At 35.3% G+C, this 23,273-nt stretch overlaps 2 protein-coding genes across 4 annotated transcripts in view; one reads left to right on the top strand and one right to left on the bottom strand.

Moving 5' to 3' along the window:
• Positions 1–23,273, bottom strand: part of Cenpp (centromere protein P) — a 228,091-nt gene that overhangs the window by 146,809 nt on the left and 58,009 nt on the right. The gene's annotated exons all lie outside the window — the stretch shown is intronic.
• Ogn (osteoglycin) lies at positions 5,160–22,889 on the top strand. Its single transcript, XM_005408903.2, has 7 exons — positions 5,160–5,294; positions 6,345–6,593; positions 8,455–8,545; positions 15,177–15,335; positions 17,431–17,633; positions 19,731–19,826; positions 21,086–22,889. The coding sequence occupies exons 2-7, from the start codon at positions 6,420–6,422 to the stop codon at positions 21,254–21,256; spliced, it is 894 nt and encodes a 297-aa protein (XP_005408960.1). The 5' UTR covers positions 5,160–5,294; positions 6,345–6,419; the 3' UTR covers positions 21,257–22,889.

Genomic DNA, 23,273 nt, shown 5'->3' on the forward strand with positions numbered 1-23,273 from the left:
ATTTGCTCCAAGTAATACTGGATGAGAATGTCTAGCTTGTGTTTAAATCTTACCTGAAACACTACACATACATCTTCATTTTAGGCTCATTCAACTTTGGGGACACGAAACTAAAATACAGATGTAAGCATATCACGTGACACTCAACCAGCTCCACAGGCAAGGGAAAAAAAGAAAGTAGAAGCAATAAACTTGTCTCTTCTATGTACTTTTTTGTTGTGGTAGTAAAGAATTCATCTGTCCACAAGGATGACTCAAACTAAAACCCTGGCTTTCAGATTCCAAAGCCAATTTTTCCAATAAATCCTGGAAATTATAAGAACAGCTGGAAATGAAGTTAAATCATAATATCTAAACATCCAATGTTCTTTATATTCTCCAATTTCCTCATTAACTATCACTATGCCTAGTTATGAACTATGCCTTGTTATAACTTGGCCTAGTTATAAATATCACATCATGAACACATCTCTCACCACTTTACATGTTTAGGTTATAAATTCACTGTGCAGAGATTTATGCACTACAAAGAAAAACTAAATTCACAAATAAGGCACACTTCAACCATGAACTCTTCCTTATGTTGTCATAAGGAAAGTGCCAGCTCCTTTTAAATTCACCCTTTATGTTTTCATTTGAACAAATGACTGTGTTCAGGCATAAGCGTGGAATTCTGAAATGGAGTCAAATGACAGGACTGACATAAAATCCTAGCCAGTTAGATTTAAAAGAGTTTAAGTGTGTAGCAACTCAGCAGGGGCATCTTGTCACCACACTTCTGACACTGGGCAGCGTCTGGAGATTTTTCAGTGTTTTCAACTGGACTTGCTGCTACTGGTATTTAGAGAGTAGAGGAGATGATCACCTACCCAACAAAGAATGATCAGATTCTGCCCTGAAGGGGCATCTGCTCAATCTGCTTAGCATGCCCAATCTCTGCAGCATCTGCTCAATCTGCTTAGCATGCCCAAGGTCTTGAGGGTGATCTCTAGCACTAAAGGAAAAAAAAAATTATCAGGTCCAAAATGTCAAGCATGGAAGCTGAAAAACAATATGGCAGCGGTGGTGAACCTATGGCACGTGTGCCACAGCAAGCACACAGTCTTCTCTGTCCACATTTGAGCCAAGTCACCCCAGCACCTGAGCATAGAAGAACAGTTGTTGTTTTTTTTTTTTTTTAAACTAAAACCTTAGAATTCAGCTTTAATTTTAGTACTAGCACTTTGTGATAAAATACATGGGTTTGGGGGTTGCAGTCTGGGCACTCAGACTCTAAAAGGTTTGCCATTCCTGCTCTGCAGTAACTAGATGCTAAATTCCAATCTAACAGATAAAGAACTGGGGCCTAACATTCCCAGAAAATGCTTATTTGCAAAACAGTTCCATTCAACAAAATTTTTGTTTGTTTACTGCTGAGAAACAAGAGAAAGAGCCACAGACTAATGGGACACTTTTAAAAAAATAAAAGCCCCTATAAGACATCAAAAATAATGCAACAAGGTCACCTACAAAGGTCACTTAGCTAGATGTGTTGGCACACATCTGTGAACCTAGCACTTGGGAGGCTGAGGCAGGAGGCTTGCTGTAAGCTCGAGGCCAGCCTGGGCTACAAACTGAGTTCAGGCCAACCTGAACTGCATAGTGAAACCCTGCCTCAAAACAGCCAAAAAACAAAGACAAAACAAAAACAAAAAAGTGGTCACCTAAAAGAATTCCATAGACAAAATTCTTTCATTTTGGATACAGTGCCGCTTAAGCATTATGTGATTTTTATCTTTTATTCCTGTACAGAATATAACACTTCCTCCTAGAACAGAAAAACAACTTCAGTATCAAACATACTACACTGGGAACTGTGTATAAAAATATGGCTTGGGCAACACATTTCGGACCTCTCCTGTCTCTCAGGAGTTATTCCTATTCCCTACTTCTCCATTCCTTTTCTCCAATAAATTTTCCCACTGTTAGAAAACGAAAGTTTGGTTTTGCCCAAAGAGCAGCCTGGGCTTTGCCTTGGCTCCTGGGAGGTGATTATGTTATGTCATTCCACATAGGTCTGTTTTTGAGTGCACCATTAGCTACATCCAATAGTTTAGAAAACCCAACCATGTGATTTAGACCATGGTTTTGGGTTTTCCAGTATCAGTTCACAATGAAGCTGAGTTCAAACACATGGACAGCAAACAATCCACCATTGTGCCTCTGTAATGAAGCCCCCAAGAAAAACTGAACATGAAGGTTGGATGAGCTGTCCTGGCTGGCAACACTCTCGTCCCCTCTGTAGTCACATCTCTTACTACGGTCCATCCCCATTCACCTCTGTGATTTCTTCCTCAAAAGCTCCAGCCACTTGCAACCAGTTACAAATTTTCTAGATTATCTATCCAATCACACCCCCCACAGTGAATTATTCACTTTTCCTGGAACATTCCACTGCTGCCTTCCCTCTTTGTCTACTCAATACAGAAGTCAGCAGGAGTACATACTCCTTGACCTCAATCAGTCAGCATTTGTGGCCTCTCCCAGGTACCAGACAGTCCTGTGCATGTTTTTGTGCAGCAAGCCAAACTTGCATTCTAGTTGCTTGTTTGCTGCTTTTCCTGGTGACTTAAAGATTAAAAAAGATCCTGAAGGGAAGAATCTACTTGTCTATAGTACTAGCTCAGAGCTGGTGCTCCGTAAGCTTTTACTGAATGAATGGATAATAAAACTGTATTTGCTGGTCACAACTTTTTTTCCCAAAAACTCCAAGATGTTTTTATCTATTTCAAATTCCAATAGAATGTATGTTTTATCTAAATATTTTATCATACTGAAACTGAATTACTTTTCAGAAATTGAGTTAAATACATTAATCTATTACAAATTCTAATATAAAGAGTACAAAATATGTTATAAGTAGTATTTTTATAAAACAAATACAAACTCTATGGTCTTTTGCATTTTATGGTCTCAACGTATATATCAGTAAAGGTGCTAGCATTTGCATGAACTACAGTAAGCAGTGACCTGGTCATTGCTGGAAGTTCTCACCTGTGATCTTTGTTGTTGGTGTTTTCTCAGTGAATAAAATATTCTCAATTAGAAGTCACCAAAGTTAAAAGCAGAAAAGCAACAAATGTTACTTCAGACACTGTGAAAGTGGAGTTGAGTTTACAAACACAGAACCTCCTTCTGTCTACAACAGGATATGAACTTAGTGATGCGTTAGGGGGACAGGTGGCCTTGTGCTAAAGAAGGAATGCCAGGAGAGAGCATCTGGCCATGGAAGTCTAGGAGGTGCTGTCTTCCATGCAATGTGAGGACTGGACCACTTTGTGTGATGTAGAAGACAACCTCATTGCTCCGTAAATTACACTTGCTCTACTGGTTGAAAGAATGGGAAGCAACCAGAGCCACTACCCAGGGAGGTAGAATTTGCCCCACTGTGGCACCCAGCTCTGCATCCTAAGGGAGTGTAGTACTGTTAGACCTATGTGTGCTGGACCTTACAGAGATGCTGGGGCAGTTCCTCACCATGCTGCACAGCAGCCAAGTAAGAAGATGTGTCTTGACAGCCTAACACAAAATCCATGTTCCTTTATCCTTCAGAGCAATTGCACATATCTCCCAGTTGGATTTCCTCATTTTCAGAAAGTCAGAGTCTTTCTTGATTTAAAAAATAAATAAATATTGGGGGAAACTCTTAAAACATTTAATACTTTCAGAACCCAAAAAGCAAAATCCACATGGCTTGAAATTTGCATTGTACCAACACAGATACAATGTGTCAGATTAATACTACAATAAAATATAATCTACAAAATAATTTTCTAAAGTACAAAGTATCAAATTGTACCATTAGTTATGTGAATGTACTGACTCCCCAAGATGAATGTAATCATTATGTACTACAAACACTTTGAAGATAACAATATGCAACACAACAAGCATTGTTAATTTCCTGTCCTCTTGTTTTGAAATTCTGTATTATTTTTATTGTTTTTATTTTTATTCTCTTTAAAATAAAAAATGTACTAATAAAAATAAAAATGAAAAAATTGTACCATTAATGAAATCATGATTCTCTAAGGTTCTCTAAATCTGAATATACATCTACTCAGCTTAATTTTCAATATCCTGTTAAGCTGTCACAAAATACAAATCAGTATCTGCTGTTTTATTGTTACATATATTAAAGGCTTCAAAGTTTTATGTAAAAGTAAATCTAAAAAATTTGTAAAACTTTTATTATACCTTAAAGCCATAAAATTAACAATTTATCTCAGTCAAAATCAGAGTACCACAACCAAATTTAAAATAAATCATATTCAAATAAAAACATGTATTCAAGTCTTAGTTTATCTAAGTTTTGATTTGAAATGCTTTAAAATCAATTTTGACTAGAAGAGAGAATAGATTAGTATTCCTTCATGTTTTATTTTAATAAAATATATATCCACATTTGTTAAATTTTTCCCTAACAAGAAACATTACTTTAATTGCTAAAAGCACCAAAAAAGTAGTAAAAGTAAAGTGTTAAAAAGACCCTTTAAAGATGCTTGTATGATATTAACAATATTACTTTAACTTTTTCATATCAAATTTAGTATTAGAATAATTTTATGCAGTGCCCTTTGGTCAGCAAGTAAAAGTATTTTTGATCATCGACCCTAAAATTATAATGAAATTTGTTTTAGAAAGCTAATTCTCACACTTCAATTTTTGTTACATGTAAGTTTTAAAAAAAGCAACAAAAATACTAAAGAATGAAGCTAGGAAATAATCTGTGCTAAAACTATTAAATGGGACATTTCTGGCTATACATCAATTATAGAATTAGAACAAAAGGTTTAGTCCTCCTAAAATTAAGGGCATAAACATTGTTTTAGTTAGTGGGCTATTTCATTAAAAACAAAACAAAACAAAAACAGAAGTTTTATCTCCTAGAAAAGCATTAAAATGAAAAGCATGATTTTATAAGTACTTCATTTTCATAAAATAATCTTCACTAAAAGATTGGAGCTTGTTACAAAATGTAAAAAGATCACGGGTTTGTAGTCAAAGGAGTCCAGGGCAGCAGTTTTAAGTATCTTCAGCACGGTTCTCTAGTACAACACCCTGCATTTCACCCTAGAGAAGGAATGTTGGCAAAGATCTCTACCACATGGAAACTGCTCTTAAAGCTGTTGGGCCCTGAAATTTTATTCAACAATCTGAAATCAACCCACAGCTTTTCTCAGTCCCCCTTCCCTTTTGGGGCTAGTGCACAGGCATGAACACCTATTAAAGAAAACTTCGAAACAGCTACAACGGTAGGCTTGCTTTTCATTTATTATTTTAAATATCATTTGTTACAGTGTGATGCATCTAATAGTCTTAAATGAAAAGGACATCTCTAATGTGTTTAAATTTGTTACCTTGAACCATTAATTTTTAACAAGTACTTTTCATATGTCATTGCATAGCATTAATACCAAGCTGGCAAGAACTAGGTGCTGCAAAATTCACAAACCCATTCTAACCTTTTTCCATTCTAACCTTTGGATTTTTGACAAACTGGCATCTATAATGCAGCATCAGTAACTCTGAATGACTCTGCTTGAAAATATTTTTAAAAAGTCTGAAATGTATACCCAGATCGACTGATGAGCCTCAAAGAAACCTCTCTAGTACATTCCCCAAAATTCTTTGATTAAAGTTCTAAATTTCCTCTAGTCTGCAATACTATTGTTATAATTTTCATAGGTTAAACTAAAACAGCAGTAATATTAACTCAAAATAGTGATAAACTATTAAATTTACAAAACTAAAAGATTTATGGATTTTCCAGTATTATGTACCACCTAAAAGTAAAATTTAATGACTACTTTTCACTTGATCTTAGCCAAAAGGCTGAGAAGCAATTAATGACTACTTTTCAAGAAGTGAAATTTCAAGTTTAAGTTTTAAAACTTTTCTTGGAAATTGTTTCTTTCCTACCAATATAAATCAAGAGTTCTTATAAAGCAGCAGTTGAAATATGATATTTTTAACTCACATGAGACCAGATCTTGTGTCTTCACTTTAACTATTTGTACTACAGGTATCCTAAGAAGATTTCAATTGCATATGAATACCCATATTCAGGGCACTTAATTATTAAGAAACATGAATTATCAACATTTCTTGGATTTTTGCTAGACAAATTAAACTTTCTCAAAGAATTTTTCAGAATGTTCACTGATACACAAAATCTGTTAGTATCTAATTAAAGATCACTAAGGGTTAAATACTTTTTCTCTGGCCCCTACTGCGTATACCCTGCCAAAAACATCCTCTAAGCTTTTAAATATTGCATCGATGGTCTGCATTTTTATTTCCAGGGAATAAGAGAGTTTTGTTTCACAATAAGCAGGCTACTAGTTTATTAACTTCCAGTCACCTTGATTTCTGCTGAGATGAAGACTATGCGGTCCACACTACTATTGTTACTATTCATGCCTCTGACACAGCCAGCACCATCAACGCAACAGGACTCACACGTTATCTATGAGTATGGAGGAGATAATTTTGAAGAAACCATACTTAGCCAAGACTATGAGGATAAATACCAAGATGGAAAAAATAATAAGGTACTTTATTTCTACTCTAAATTTATCTTCTAAAATAGTACCCACTTAAATGCATGTTTTTGTTTTTCATGAATATGTCTGATAAGGTGAGGGGAAAGCAAAAGCATTTTAAATGATTAAGAGTAACCTTAATTATTCCTATGACTGTACTTTTAATATATCCATACCTTCCAAATTAAAAACAATACCTATGGTAATCAAACAGTAGCTACAGTAACCAAAAACAAAACTTAAAGAAAACTAGACTTTAAGATCATCCCTGTCCAACTGTAATTTTTACGTTAAGTAATATTACATGGTGTCCTATATTTGCATACTATATTGCCTCAAAAATAATTAGGAGATATAAAGATGAATTATCAGGTTTATTAGTTTAGAAAAAAGTTCAGTGAAACAAACAGAAAAGTATTTGCGATGCTAACTATACACAGCACCAAAAAATAAAAAATTCTACTTACTATGGTGTTTTAAGTGTATAGTCTGTACCAAGGATCTGTAATTGTAACTGAGTTAACACTCTGAAGGGAAAACTTTTGCACCACATCACTCACATCCTCCTTTATAGGCAAAGTAAGTACTTGTGGTTTTCTTGGCACAAAGAAAAAATGTTGGGCAAGGAAAAAGCTAACACAGCATACAAACTATTGGTTGCCCACTGTGTGTCATATACACACACAATGGAAAATAAATACATAATATCAGTTGCTTCAGAAGTTCTCTGTAAATTAGACAGCAAGATTTTTATTGCATAATTAAATCCTCTTAGCACACCATGAATAAATGTTAACATCACAGTATCTTCCAATAGAATTAGTTAACATGGTGGTATTATTTCTGCCCTATGAGTAAGGCCAAAAAAACCAGGTATCTCTAGTCATAACTTAAGTTTTTAAAAAAGCATATTATAACATAAACTATTGGCTCATTTCGATGACATGAATTTGTCAATTAATTTTAAGAACACTTTCAAAATTCCCTTGTCTAAAAAGCTTAGAGATGACTTTCCCTCTGCTGCTTCTTTTTACAGGCTCCAGCAGTCTCTCTCTCTTAATATCTGTGTGTACACTAATATTTGTGGAATGGAGTAGAATTCAATGGGACAGAGTGTGGGAGGGATGTTCAGGAAGCACACAGGTGAAAAATGAAGGCTACATCTGGAGCCATGCCTAAGATAATGTGGAGCAAGCTTACAGAGGGTAGAAAGAACAGAGCCTCACCTAATACGCTATAGTTTACTGGCAGAAAACATACCTTCTAAGAATAGGAGAGAGGGTAAATGATAAGGACCTTCATTTCTAGTGTTATAAGCTTACTCCAGTGGTCCAAATGGGAGGAGAAACTGGAACACAAGGGCCTCAAAGGCCAGGGCATGAAGGTATGTAGATAATTAAAAGGCTACCCTGGAAGAGACTAGAAGAGCTCATGCAGTACTTCACAAACGTGGCATGCTGGAGCTCTAGTGTTGTTCAAAATGACAGAATCTAATAAGAGGAATTAAATTCCGACAAGAACCATATGGGATAGTTTCACTTCAGAAAATCTTTTATTCTTATTCAGAGAATTCCCTCCCAGTTCCCTCCCATTTGGAATTTCACTATGTTCAATATTTACCAGCTACTGAGTTTAGCCACTGGAAATCTAAAAATTAAAAGGACCTGGTTCTTTTATTTAAGAGGTGCAAAGTCTAGAATAAGAACATATTTACATTGTAATTTAATGCATGATGAAGTAGAAGTATGTGTAAAATCCTAGTGAAGCACAAAGGAAATGACAGTAATTATGAATCTGAGAAGTACTGTGATCCAACTTTATAATCAAACTTATTTTATCACACCTGATAAAAAACTTATTTTTCTAACAGGAAAAAGTGCCTATAATACCTGACGAGAACAGATTTCAGTTACAAAGAGATGAGACTGTAACATCACTACCCCCCAAGAAAGAAAATGATGGTAAGTTTGTACTGTATCATCTAATTTTTTCAGAAGAATCTTTTAAAAATAGCTATAATGGAAAGTAATCAAACACTGTCTCAAAATATAATAATTACAAACTAGAATTTTCATCTCCAATGGTAGACTCAAACAGGTATATTAGAAATGCATATCATTTGCCATCTCACCTTCTGAGTAAGAAATCTGAAACAAGAACAATCAAAGCTTAGGCCAAGCTTGCCCTACACAAACTGTGTTTTTGTCCACAAAAGATCATGTTGAGAAATAATTAAAGATTATTTGCCAGATACAATATACTGCCTTAGGATATGGTAAACAAAATGCAATCCTTACCTTCAAGAAACTCACAGAAGAGAAATGGCCCTTATAAATAACTACAGTGTCCATTTCAATTAAAAGAAGAGAAAACTTACTACAAAGTAAGTGACCGGTACTATTTAATAGTTATGTGTTTGGTTTATTCTTGCTCTATCACAGAACATTATTTCACATAAAAACACGGAAAAAGTACACTAATTTCTATTTTGCTAAAATATGAATTAAAATGAACCAAAATAGAAAACATCTCTTAAAAAATTTAGGAAGTATTTTTAGTCAAATCAGGTTTGAGTAAATGGAAAGCATTCCTTTGTTTTTGGAAAAGATGATTCAGGATCATAAAGATGTCATTTCTTTATAAATTTATAAATATTAGATAATGCCACTAAAATTACCCAATAATTTTTTATGTAGTAAAAAACACTGACTCTAAAGTTCATTTGAAAAATATGCAAAAATAATCAGGAAACACTGAATAATGTCAGGTACATACAGGAACTATACCTACCACACATTAAAACACACTTTAAAAACTGTGAATGCTACTGCAGAAATATACAAAAAGGCCAGTGGAATAGAAAAGACCAGAAATAAGCCAGGCGTGGTGGCGCGCACCTATAACCCCAGCACTTGGGAGGTTGATCCAGGAGGATCACTAGGAGTTCAAAACCAGCCTGGGCTACAAACTCAGTTCTAGTCCAGCCTGAACTATACAGTGAAACCCTGTCTCAAAAAGAAAAAAACAGAGACAGAAATATCTATACACAGAAATTTTCATATATAATTAAGGTACGAACTCAACTCATGATAGAAAAAAATACTTTTAGCCTTTTGAAAAAAGACTCAATTAGATCCATACCTTACATAGAAAAATAAACTCCAAATGAATTAGCAACATAAATGAGTGAGATGAAATCATACAAGTACTAGGAGACAGCCTGAGTATAGGGTGCCTCAAAAATCTAGAGATCTTGACAGAAAAGATCAACAAATTTGACTCCATGAAAGTAAAACTTTGAATGGGGTAAGTCATAAAGTCAAACAGAAGCCGGGCGTAGTGGCGCACACCTGTAATCCCAGCACTTGGGAGGCTGAGGCAGGAGGATTGTTGTGAGTGCAAGACCAGCCTGGGCTACAAAGTGAGCTCAAGACCAGCCTGAACTGCATAGCGAGACCCTGTCTCAAAAAGATAAAAAAATTTAAAAAAAAAAGTCAGACAGAGTGAAAACTGGGGAGAATATCTGCTACAGAAAACAAACAAACATTTGTAACTTAGAGAACTCTTAGAAACTACGAAAAACCTGCTTGAAAAATGGACAATGAAGACAATTCACAAAATTCTTTTCAAATGACCCTTAAACATATGAAAAGATGTTTAACCTCATAGTTATAGAAATACAACTGAAAATTACATTGATACCATGTTTAACTTATATAACTGGTAAAAATGAAAGCATGACCATATACTAACATTTCATGGACAAGGCCGTAGCATAACATTGTTATACGCTGCTAGCAGAAATGCATATTAGTACAACATTTTTAAACAGAAATTTGGTAATATCTAACAAAAGCAAATATACCTTCACTTCTCAACATAGCAATCAACTTCTTGGAAATTGCCCTGAAGATACACTTCTAAAATAAGGAAATGCAAATGCAAAATTATCAAAACATTATTTGCAGTTGCAAAATAGTGGAAATAACCTAATTGCCCAGCACTAAAGAATGCCTGAATAAACATGGCACCTCCAAACAAGAAAATACAGTGCAGTTTTTAAAATGAATGAAAAAGTTTGCTAAGAATATAGACTGTACTTTGTGAAGAAAAAGTACCAGAGAGTATTTATAATATGCGCCTTTCATGAAAGAAACAAAGGGATATAAGAAAATTTACATATATCTGCTCATTTATGTGAAAAGAAACACAAGAATAGTAACTAAAAAAACTGAGATGGGCTTGGGATGAAATGGTAGAATGCTTGCTTAATATGTGCAAGGTTCTGGGTTTAGTCCTCATCACTAAAAAAACAAACAAATGAACAAATAAACTGAACAAAAAACAAAACTTAAGACCGTTATTTACAGGGAATAAATGGGATCATGGGTAGAAAGAATGGGTAGATGGGAAGGAGGTAAAGGCAAATTTGGAATGGGTAGTGTTCACTGCTCTCAGTATACATTTTCTGTGTTGAATTGATTTTCGCAGCACTGTTCCTTCATGTAAGCCAGTGATGGCAAACCTTTTAGAGCTTTCAAGGATAACCAACAGCTGGCTGTGGTATGCATGCCATAGGTTCATCACCACTGGTATTAATTAATGCTTTGTATACAAGAACAGAGAGACAGTAATACAGATGTACTGTTTTCATGCATGTTTATGATGTGTATTTATATATGTGCATGTGTGTTATATGCATGTATATAGCATATGCTTATATACATATGTTATGTGTATTTATTTATGGAGATAGAAAAAGACACACTTATTTTTCCTAGCTCTCTTTATTGAAAGAGTCTTGAAGCAATGATATCCCAAAAAACATGAGCATCCTCAGCATCTGAATCTTTGTTTCAAACACTTTATTCATTGTAGTAATCAAACGTCTCAAAATATAATAATTACAAACTAGAATTTTCATCTCCAATGGTAGACTCAAACAGGTATATTAGAAATGCATATCATTTGCCATCTCACCTTCTGAGTGAGAAATCTGAAACAAGAACATTCAAGAACAATCAAAGCTTAGGCCAAGCTTGCCCTACACAATTGATGGAACTGACCGGGGATATAGCTCCATTGATGGAACTGGCCGGGGATATAGCTCAGCGGCACAAGTGCCTCCCTGAAAGGAACTAGGTTCTTAAAAAGATACCTGATTTCAGGGCTGGGGCAGAGGAAATATAAAATTAGTCAAGGATATCTTGCCATGTCAGAAAATAAGGAAGTTCTCAAAGAATGGGGACATTTTACATATTTTAAAATATTTATCAAAATGTATGGCCAACTGGTTTTTGAGAAAGTGCCAGCATAAATAAATGGGGGAAAGAATAACTTTGCAAAAATCATGCTGAAACAGCCAATAGTCACAGGGAAGAAAAAAAAACTTGACATTTCCTGATACCATATATGGTAAGTAAAAATGGGTCCTATACCTAAATGTAAACTACACAACTTGTAGAAGAAAAAAAAAAAGATAAAATACTTGTGGTGGTTAAAGGTTTGAATCTTAAATGTCTCCCAAAGTTCATACGCTAAAGGCTTGGCCTCAGCTGACAGGGTTGCATAGAGGAGAAAGGGACTAGTCTGAGGAAGTTAGGTGAGGGGGCAGACCCGGCAGGGGATACTGGGACCCCAGTACCTTCTCTCTTTGCTTCTGGGCTACCATAAAGTGAAAAGCTTTGCTCTGCCACCTACTTCCTTCCATGATGCTCTGTCTCATCATAGATCCCAAAGCAACAGAGCTGAATGAACATGGGCTGAGACCTCTGAAACTGAGAGCCAAAATAAGTCTTTCCTCCTTTGATTATCTCAGGTACTGTGTCACAGTGGCAGAAAGCTGACAAACAGTGATAGAAAAACATTTCTTAAATTTAACTCAGACATACAACCACATGAACTATAAAGGAACCAACTGTTCATTAAAATTTTAATTATACTTCAATAAGCACTGATAAAAAAATGAAAAGACAAGTTACAACCAGGGTAAAACATTCATAAAATTTAAATCTGACAAATGACTTATCTAGTATGCTCTTGTAATTTAATAAAGCACAAAAATCCAACTATAAAGTAGGCATATGAACATATGAACAGACCTTAAAGAAAATTTGTGGATGGCAAATAAGCACATAAAAAGATGTTCAACATCAATCATCATTCGGGAAATTCTAATTAAAACACAGAAAGATATCACTACATACCCTACTTGAATGGCTAAAATTACAAAGACTGGCCACATCAAATGCTGCCAAGGATATAGAGCAACTCCAACTCTCACACTGATGATAGGAATGGAAAAATGACATAATCCTTTGGAAAATAGTTGGAAACTTCTAAAGGTAAACATTCACCGATATTAAAACCTAGTCACTCCACTTCTAGTCTAGAATGAAAGCAGTAAGTCTGCACAAACTTGTACATAATGTTCATAGCATTCTCTGAAATGCCCCAAACCTGGAAACAGCCACATGTCTCTAAGAGCTGATGAAAAATCATATACAGAATCTGCCAAAAAAAATGTATACATAAGGAAAAGATACACTTGTATAAATATTTTCATACTAAATTTATTGAGACATCATGAGCTTAATACAAGCTACCTTTGTCCTCTGCAATTACAAGAGGTACTCAGAGTGGTGGCCATTAGCTTCCAGACATTTACTAGTATGATGAATGGCTGAAGTGTATATACATTTTCGGGTAGACTCTATATACTGAGTTAAGGAAATACTTATTCAGTAGGGGCTGGAGATTTAGCTCAGCGGCAAAAGCACCTGCCTGGCAAGTGCAAGGTCGTGAGTCTGGTTCCCGGTACCGGAGAAAAACCAAAAAAAAAAAAAAAGAAATACTATTCAGTAATAAAGAGGAATGAATTACCAATACATGCAATAATACATAAATCTCAAAATAATTATGCTGAGTGAAAGGACCCAACCCCCCAAAAAAGGATATATTGTATGATTCTTTTTTTCATAAATTCTTATAACTGCAAACTATCATATAGCGACTGACAGCAGATACAGGAAGTGGTTGCTTAGGGACAAGAGTGAGAAGAAGGAATTACCAAGGGGCACCAGAAAATTTGGGGGGATGATGGATATATTAATTATCTCAACTGAAGTGAAAGCTTCATGGGTGTATACATATGCTAAAAACTTTAAAATTGTACAAATTAAATATATGCAATTTACTGTGTATCAGTTAATAACAAAAAGTTGTGGCAGAAGGAAAAAAATCTTCAAAGGGCTCTCATTGGCTACACTGTGGCAACTGATTACTAAAATAATCATGATAAAAATAAAAATAAAATAATCATGTCAATAAGAGAATATCACTCATAGGATAGAGAGTACATAAGTACATACTGATATACAAAAACAAATAAAGGCGTGTTTCAACCCACAGGAGAATACCTACTAAAATACGCAGAAGGAAAAATGAAACTCTTTGCAACTATCCTAATGATAAATAATTCAACTAAGAATCATCAATGAATGCTAAAAATAGTGGATGAACATTTGATCATGCACTAGACCTTTCCCCCACTCCTTTGGTCTCAAAGTACTTCTCCAGAAGATATTTAATTACAAGGTGAAAAACAGTAACGTTACAGAACAAGAAACATTGGGGCTGGGGATTTAGCTCAGCGGCAAAGTGCCTGCCTGGCAAGCGCAAGGTCGTGAGTTCAATTCCTGGTACTGGAAGAAAAACGAAAAACAAAAAAACAGGGCTGGGGATTTAGCTCAGCTGCAAAGCGCCTGCCTGGCAAGTGCAAGGCCATGAGTTCGATTCCCGGTACCAGAGAAAAACCAAAAAAAAAACAAAAACAAAAACAAAAAAATGGAACAAGAAACATGACACTCACTGAACCAAGTGACCAAAGATATTATCAGAAATGAGACAGATAGAAATCACACAACTCCTGATTCATGCCACTGTAAATGTAATAGCATTTCCATGGTATTCCTGCCAAAACAGAAAAAAACGTCTGCAAAATTGATGTAGGAGGGAAGGGGGAAAGCCCTGTACTTCTCAGAAAAGTAATAGGTAACAAACGCTGCAAGATAAAGAAAAGAGATATGACTAATAAGTGCAAAGGATGACTGGGGGTTATAGCATCCCAAGAGGGATCTGAACTCGGGATCCAAGCAATGACTGTGGTGATTCTACTTTTCAAGGTAATTGATTGCTCATTTAACTATGGGTTTCTAATGTCACCAATCTGAAATATGTATCTGATACACCAAACTTGATAAATCAAACTTGGGTTTCCTTAACTCCTGCTTTATGAATTTTTTTGGTATTCAAATGAGGACATGATAAGTGTCAATCAAGTCAACAATTAAGCACTGCTAAATCAGACAATAAAAAGTGTAGATTACAGACTTTAAAATAAAATTCTGATTAGTTACCAAGGAAAGTGTAGGTCAATGGCTACCATGACTATCTTTCCTGCTATCACACATGACTTATGTGCAGTATCTTCTCAAATTAGCAACAGCATTCATGTAGCAATAATTTTACCATCAGAGGCCCAAAATTTTCAAACTATTGTTTAAACTTTTATGATTTTGTTTCCCAATTCAGAAATGCCCACGTGCCTACTATGTGTATGTTTAAGTGGTTCTGTATACTGTGAAGAAGTTGATATTGACACTGTACCACCCTTGCCCAAGGAATCAGCCTATCTTTATGCACGATTCAACAAAATTAAAAAGCTGACTGCCAAGGATTTTGCAGACATGCGTAAGTTCAGTTTAAATAAGATATTCCTACATATTTGCAACCTACTATACTCCCAGGGTGTCACTGTTGGAGGGTGCAGATGTCTACATACTTCACAAAAAATCCATTGCTTTGTGGGTAAATCTCTTGTCACTTTTCTTTAACGGTAACTTTGGTATCTATGTTGACAGTCTGTTTAATGTAAAGACAACTGAATCTTCTAAAGCACAATAGTTCAAGATCTACTATACCTCTGATAGTAAGCAGCACCAGTATAACAAGGATATTTCTTAAACCAGAGCATTTTATTTCCTACCTTCACTATAGAAGTATAGTAACTGCTTTTCTGTAACTCATGGCTCTTAAACTGGCTACATATTAAAAATATCTGAGGAGATATTTTAAAATACTGATACTAGACTGTATTCCCCAGGCATTCTAACTCAGGTCTGGGGGAAGGCGTAGGCATCATCATTAAAGCCAGCCAAACTCCTTGGATGATTCTAATACAGAAATGGTACTGAGAAGAATGTCATTTCAATGCTTCCCTGGTCAGTAACAGTCCGGTTTCCTATCAAAACTTAACCCATGGTATTACCATCAGCACAATATCCCATTTGTGCAGTACAAGGCCCAGACCCAGATCACTAATGTGTTGTCAGCTTTCTAGACTACTAGGTTGTCAACTATTCTGAATAAATGACACCAAGAAAGGCACACTAGGCTTACAACACATTTCTGAGTTTAACTACAACTGGATTCATAATGTCATTACTAGCACCCAACTATACAGCTGATCCCCATTATTTGTGGAACCTATATTTTCAAACTCATGAAAATCTGTTTGTAACCCCAAAATCAATATATGTGGTACTTCTATGATCATTACCAGACAACCAGAGAACAGCAAACATTTTTAGAGGCTTAAAATGTACATTTCTAGCTGAGGTTGAATAAGATAACACTCTCTTCTATTTTCAGCTTTCACACTGTAATTAATGCCTTGTTGAGAGTATGTAGTACCTGTTTTAGGGGGGTTTTTGTTGAGTGTTTTGCTGTTGAAAATAGCACTAGTGTTAAAGCATTATCTAGTGTTTCTAAGTGCAGGAAAACCTGTGACATGCCTTACAGAGAAAATACATGTGTTAGATAAGCTTCATTCAGGTATAAATCATAGAGTAATGTTAATGACTCAACAATTTATGTTAAATAAGTTGTTTTGAAACAAAAACACAACACAAAAAAAACAAGGTTTGTATTAGCTGGTTGACAAAAATGACTGTTTGACTAGAGGTTCAGGGGAACCTAATTCTGTAATTCCCCCATAAGTAATAGCTGAGTGCACACTAATTCAAAGTTGCAACAACTTTATAGAAAATGACTACTGCCAATGAGAAGCAACTGTAGAACTATCCCAAACATAAGCAATACTATATGCATATATACACTAAATCTCTCAAGCTCTCAGGCTGTATCACCTTAACAAATCAGGGCGTACTTTTTTCTCTGCTGTTGTTAAACAATAAAGCATAGAGAGGTTAACACCATTACAATGCATCATGCTACCAGAAAATATTAATTGTATGATTTCATTCACTCAAATATAATACTTTCTTTGATTTGTAATAAAAATTTCTTATAAACTACCTGTATATCCTGAGGAATTCAGAGAAGGATGGAAAGAGTTGTGATGCTGAGCTGCCTCTCAAACTTGAAAACTAAGAATTTAGTTAGAAAAGGCATCATTGTTAGGTACACAGAGATGCTTAGTGTCCAACAAGTTTACCCTGATGGGCCTGGGGATGTTGTGCAGTGCAGAGTGCTTGCCTGGCATATGCAACGCCCTAGGTTCGGTCTCCAGCACTGCAAACAACAAGTGCTGACTGCAGACACTCTACTAGGCACTAAAGATGTGTGAGCAATCCGCTAAACAAATGCTTTTGCTTAGTCTGCACAATGAGATTCTACCTTCATACTTTAAAAAACTTTTTATTAGTATGTGTTTGCAATATATGATGATTACATTCTTTGTAGGTAGTTGGTATGTGCACATGACACATCTTAATTCTTTTTACCTCCTACCTACACACTTTGTTGTGCATTTTCCCCCCTCAAGCTAACTTAAGAAGACTTGATTTTACTGGAAATTTGATAGAAGAGATAGAAGATGGTACTTTTTCAAAACTTTCTCTGTTGGAAGAACTTTCACTTGCTGAAAATCAACTACTGAAACTTCCAGTTCTTCCTCCAAAGCTCATTCTACTTAATGCAAAACATAACAAAATCAAGAGTAGAGGAATCAAAGCAAATGCCTTCAAAGTAAGTATTTTATATGGGGATAATATGTTAAGAGAGAGAAACTATGGCCTACTCCTGTGTTTTCACTACATTGTTTTTTTGAGACCGAGTCTCAGTATGCTGTTCAGGCTGGCCTTCAACTCCTGAGCTTAAGTGGTCCTCCTGACTCAGCTTCCTGAGTAGCTGGGACTACAGGTGTGCAACACAGTGCCAGTTTTTACTTTGATTACATTTTAAAATTATTTTTATATAATAAATAAAGACCTTACTTACACAGTAAGTAGCTATACGGTTAGGCTCACTCAGCCTACTTTATGCCTGCACCTCACTTACAATCCATGATCTCTATTTTGTTTCATGAGACTGTATGCTGCATCATTTGTTCACCTATTTATACAGTAAATATTTAGATAGAGCTGGTTGGACTCTTGTGGCACTTACAGTCTATAAAAACTCAAACTGGGGCCTTTCCTATGTTTCTTTTATCCTTAAAACATTAACAACTTATAAATACTAGAAAAATGAAGTTCCAAAAGTATACACTGAATTTGACATTTACTATGTAAAAATATTAGACTATAACATTCAATAGATAAGATTTTTTTCTGAATTCTACCATAGCACCTAACACAAAATTCTCCATGTAGTAAGACTTACAAACATTTTTTAATTTAGTAATTCAAGAGAATATTTTGTAGGAAAAGGGGAAGCTTAGGTAGTAGCCAAATTGCCTCAAAGAATATGGTTTGCACAACTAATTACCCCAGGTTTTCCACCACTCTGATATAATTGATCCAGTCCTGGTAGGTAAAAGTATGGAATGACCAACCCGCTGTTAGCAACAGATACAGCCTAATTCAGATACTATAGTTTATAATTAGAAACAAATAGCTCCTAATAAAGACCTATATATGCACTATCACAAAACTGACAATAGCTCTTTGCTTCCTGGTTGCCATGAGGTAAGCAGCTTTCTTCCGCCATGTCCTTCTACCATGTTTCTGCTGTCGATCCAGCAGACTTTGGACTGAGGTCCCTGAATCATGTGCCATATTAAATATCTCTTCCTTTAAAACAAACAAAAAATAGCTGACAATAATCACACAAATGTATAATCTACACATACGTAAGTCAGTTAGAAAATTAAAAATATTTCATTTTTCTTTTTGTTAATATAGTATCCTTTTTCAATTTTAAGGGACATTTTTAGAGTCATTTCAGAATTTCTCTGATGTTTTTTATAAAGGACTCGGAAGTTAAGGAGCACTTAAGGGATTTTTAAAGGGAAGACTCAGTTCTTTAAAAAAAAACCTTGTAATATGCAGATATAAATTAAGTAGGTGAGCCTTGGACCTACAAGCTGATCAGTCATTCATAAAAAGAATGTTTAGAGCCTAGAACTGTAGCACGTGTCTGTAGTCCCGGCTATTAGAGAGGCTAAGGCAGAAAGATCATTCTGGGAGTTCAAGGCCAACGTTGGTAAAATACCAAGACTCTTATCTCAAACAAACAAACAACTAGTTTACATATTTTGGGTTTTAAACATGGATTTATGACAAATTGGCATGAAAATGATAAACTTGACTATATTTTAGTTTCGTTTGCTGCCTGCAAAGGCCACTGGTAAAATCAGGTTACTGTTACTCATGTAAATGAGACCCACTGGGAGGACCCACTTACTGTCTCCATCTGGTGGGGAAGTAGGATATTTAAGAAAGGTTTAAAATAACAGCACAGTGAAGAATTAGCAAAGTTTAGCATCTCATTTGCATTTCAAAGTTAAGGTAAAGGAAAAATCCCAGAGAAAACTACACTCTGAAACGATGGTATACAATCATCCGTGATAATGAGTTACTGATTTAAACAGTAATCCAACATAAAGCCCTTACAGAACAAGCCACATCAAGCTACACGGTTTAATAAACTGCTTCAAGAGACATCTTGCTAAGCACACTACTTATGAAGCTAAAACCAGCAGCCAAAACAACAAACTACCATACCAACAAGTGATACTACTTATATGTGTTTATATCAATATCCTTTTGTATGTATATACTGCTTGAACCCTGCAAAAGAAATGCAGACTTCAGTAACACTCAAATGAAATTTTCTTCACAGAAATTGAATAAGCTCTCTTTCCTCTACTTGGACCACAATGCCCTCGAATCTGTGCCTCCTAATTTACCAGAAAGTCTGCGTATAATTCATCTGCAGGTATGAAGGATCCTTCAACAATGTCTGCTTTAAAATTACCTATAAGTCATTCTAATGAATTGTTGGCAAACTCATTCTTTCACATGTAACAGTTAGATCATTACACTAGTGTGACAATGCTTATCAGAAGGATTAATGTCTAGCCGGGCATTGGTGATACATGTCTATAATCCCAGCTACTCAGGAGGCTGAGGCAGAAAGAGTGCAATTTTCAGTCCCAGGCAACTTAGCAAGACCTTGTCTCTAAACAAATAAACAGCTGAAGGTGTACCTCAGAGATCTTGGATTTAATCCCCAGAACTGCCAAAAAAAGAACATTAATTAATATATAAGCAGGGCTGGGGATTTAGCTCAGCGGCACAGCACCTGCCTGGCAAGCGCAAGGTTGTGAGTTCGATTTCCAGTACCAGAAAAAAAAAAAAAAATCAATATATACGTGTATGAACCCTGCTTCCAGAGGATACCAAGGAAAGCAGCTTTGTAGGTATAAAGTTTGCCTTTGAGCAAGATTCATCTCCAGAAGTATACATGGAATTTCCTAATAATCCTAACACATGGATTAGAAGGGAAGAAGCACTCAGGTCTCTCATTTATGTTTCTTTCTCCATATAGTGGTGAACATCTGCTTTTGCAGACTTTCTAGCTGGTTTTATAGGACAACATCAAGTTGGAAATGCAAAAATGAAGAAAGAATGAAAATAAACTAAATTGATCTCTTAGCATCATAAGAATTCCCTCTTCTCATCTCTGCTCTTCTCCTTTGTGGTGAGGCGGTAAACCCAGGGCCTTTGCACTGAGTTTTTTATTTTTTATTTTTTTATCTGAGACAAGGTCTCTTGCCTAGGCTGGGCTTGAACTTGCAATCCTCCTGCCTCAGCCTCCCAGAGTGTCAGGACTACAGGCATATGCCACAAAGTCTGGCTTTTTATGTTTTTGGAGAATATTTAATGATGCAGTACCCATTTTGAGTTGATACTCTAGGATAGCATTTCTTCAACTAACCCATATAATCTTATTCCAAACTTCATGCTACATAGATATTACTCCAAATAATAGCAAGTAGTCTTCTAAAATAGCACTACACACTTTAAAAAAGTGATTAGATTGCACAGAAAGGATTTAGTTACTGTGAGATATATGGTATGTACAATTACTTTTAAAGTACTTTTTAGATTAGTTATTCTGTGGAATCCCATTACATAGCATACAACAGATTGATTTCAGACTTTTGAATAATTTTTTTTCTTTTTCTTTTTCAGTTCAACAACATAACTTCAGTGACAGATGACACATTCTGCAAGTCTAATGACACCCGTTATATTCGAGACCGTATAGAAGAGATTCGTCTGGAGGGCAATCCAATCATCCTGGGAAAGCATCCAAACAGTTTCATTTGCTTAAAAAGGTTACCAATAGGGTCATACTTCTAACCACTATCAATACAGCATATACGCAAAGGTACACACACTTATAATCTGTCTCAACAATGTGTAAAGGAACATCAATACTGCTTTAATATTAATCTTGTATCCCATTATGAAGGAATTTTATGTTTTAAGCAAAGATGCATAAAAATCTTACATCCAAGCAAAAAGACTGAATTTCTAAGTCCAAAACAAAGTAATGTGAAAAAGTTTAAAAAGCAGTAAAAAAAAAAATCCTTGTAATTTAGAGTACCATTTAAAAGGCATGTCTTAATACAAATACAACATTTGAGATGCATTATTCTCATTACTAATGAAGTAAGTAAAGTCTAAGAAACTTTCAATTGTTTGTCTTTCCTGGCCTTTACTGTATCTCAAAAGCATTTAGGGCAGCTGTTCCAAAAACTCTGAAAAGCTAAATATTTCCAGTGATCGCCCATGTTTCCTTTATGATTCATCACGATACACTATAAAGTAAGAACTTTGTTTTCTTCCTGTGAAGGCAGCTATCTTACTGTATTTTCACTTAGCTTTAGAAATAGTGTACGGTCCCATATCTAGGAAATATTTTTCAAATAAAGTAGAATTTTACTCTCTGATAAAGTGCTTATATATAAATGTTCAATTTTCTGTTGTGTGGTCACACAGTTAATCTTTAGTAAAATAAAATTTCCTTTAATCTAGATATTATTATTCTATCATAAAACATTTAAAAAGGCAAGTAGGTCCAAACCAGTAAAAACCAGAAGTCTAGCTATTTCTCAGAGAACAGTAATAAGGCCCCTCTACTGTAAAGATTTTCAAATATGAAATAACTGCAAAATATTTTCTTTTCACATGACAGGAATAAGCATTTCATCAATGGATTCGTTCCAACATAAGAAATGAAAACAAAGTGTCTTCTGCAGTATTACTGCACACCACCTTCCCGTCCCGGTTTCCCATGGACACTCATGCTCACAGAAACAAAATGGTATTCACAACAAAGCTTTGAGTGACATTTCTCAGCACCCACGATGAACACACACTGAAGGTTGAGAATCTAACCTTCAGTCTCGTACTGACAATTTTTGATGACACAATGCTGCCAAATTAAAGTTCATATACTAAACTTCTTCCCCATTCCCCACCCAAGTGTCTTAGTTTACACATTGTTTTGGAATTAAACTCAAAATTATCAGCTTTAGAAACATGTTTATGACATGTGTACATCAAAATACTAATGTCATTTCCATCATAAATTATTCATGGCAATCAAGTTGGTCTCTATTATACACTAATCTCAAAACCCATATCCAATTCTATTTTTAAGCACTTCCTTGTAGTCTACCTTATCTAAAATGACCAACCAATTTGTCAAGGTTGACTCTAAGATTAACCTTTTCCATTTAAGCATCTGTGTGTGACCTCTTAAGGCCACAATTATTATCCTAATGTTGCTTATTAACTTGTTCATTTATTTTGGCAATCGATGATCATAACCACTATACCGCTTTCATATTTTATGTGCAGGTCTCATTTCTTTGTGACTGAAAGCTGAGAGCACTGAACACAGCCTTGTTTTTATACTTTTATGGTGCCTAGCACAACAGTGAGCGCATTTTAATTAAATACACAATAAATGTAAAATCTACCCAAACAAAAGGACTCTGTTTTATTTGGAAAAAATTACAATCTTTAAACTATCATAAGCTTGAATAAATGGAAATAAACTGTAACTTTATCTGGAAATGTATACCTAATAAAGGTGGATGCCATGAGAAGACTGAGACTACAGAAAGTGGTTAGACAGATCTGTTACGTTTCTAGTTTTCAGAACAAAATGTATTCCTATATTCTTTCAATAATAAAACTTACTGCCAGGTGTGGTGGCACACGCCTGTAATCCCAGCACTGAGGAGGCTAAGGCAGCAGGATCTCTGAGAGTTTGAGACCAGCCTGGGCTACAAAGTGAGCTCAAGGTCAGCCTGAACTACATAGCGAGACCCTGTCTCAAAAAGACAAAATAATAATCATATTATTA

This window comes from Chinchilla lanigera, unplaced genomic scaffold, assembly GCF_000276665.1.
Source record: "Chinchilla lanigera isolate Chin_1 unplaced genomic scaffold, ChiLan1.0 scaffold00114, whole genome shotgun sequence".
Lineage (NCBI taxonomy): Eukaryota > Metazoa > Chordata > Mammalia > Rodentia > Chinchillidae > Chinchilla > Chinchilla lanigera.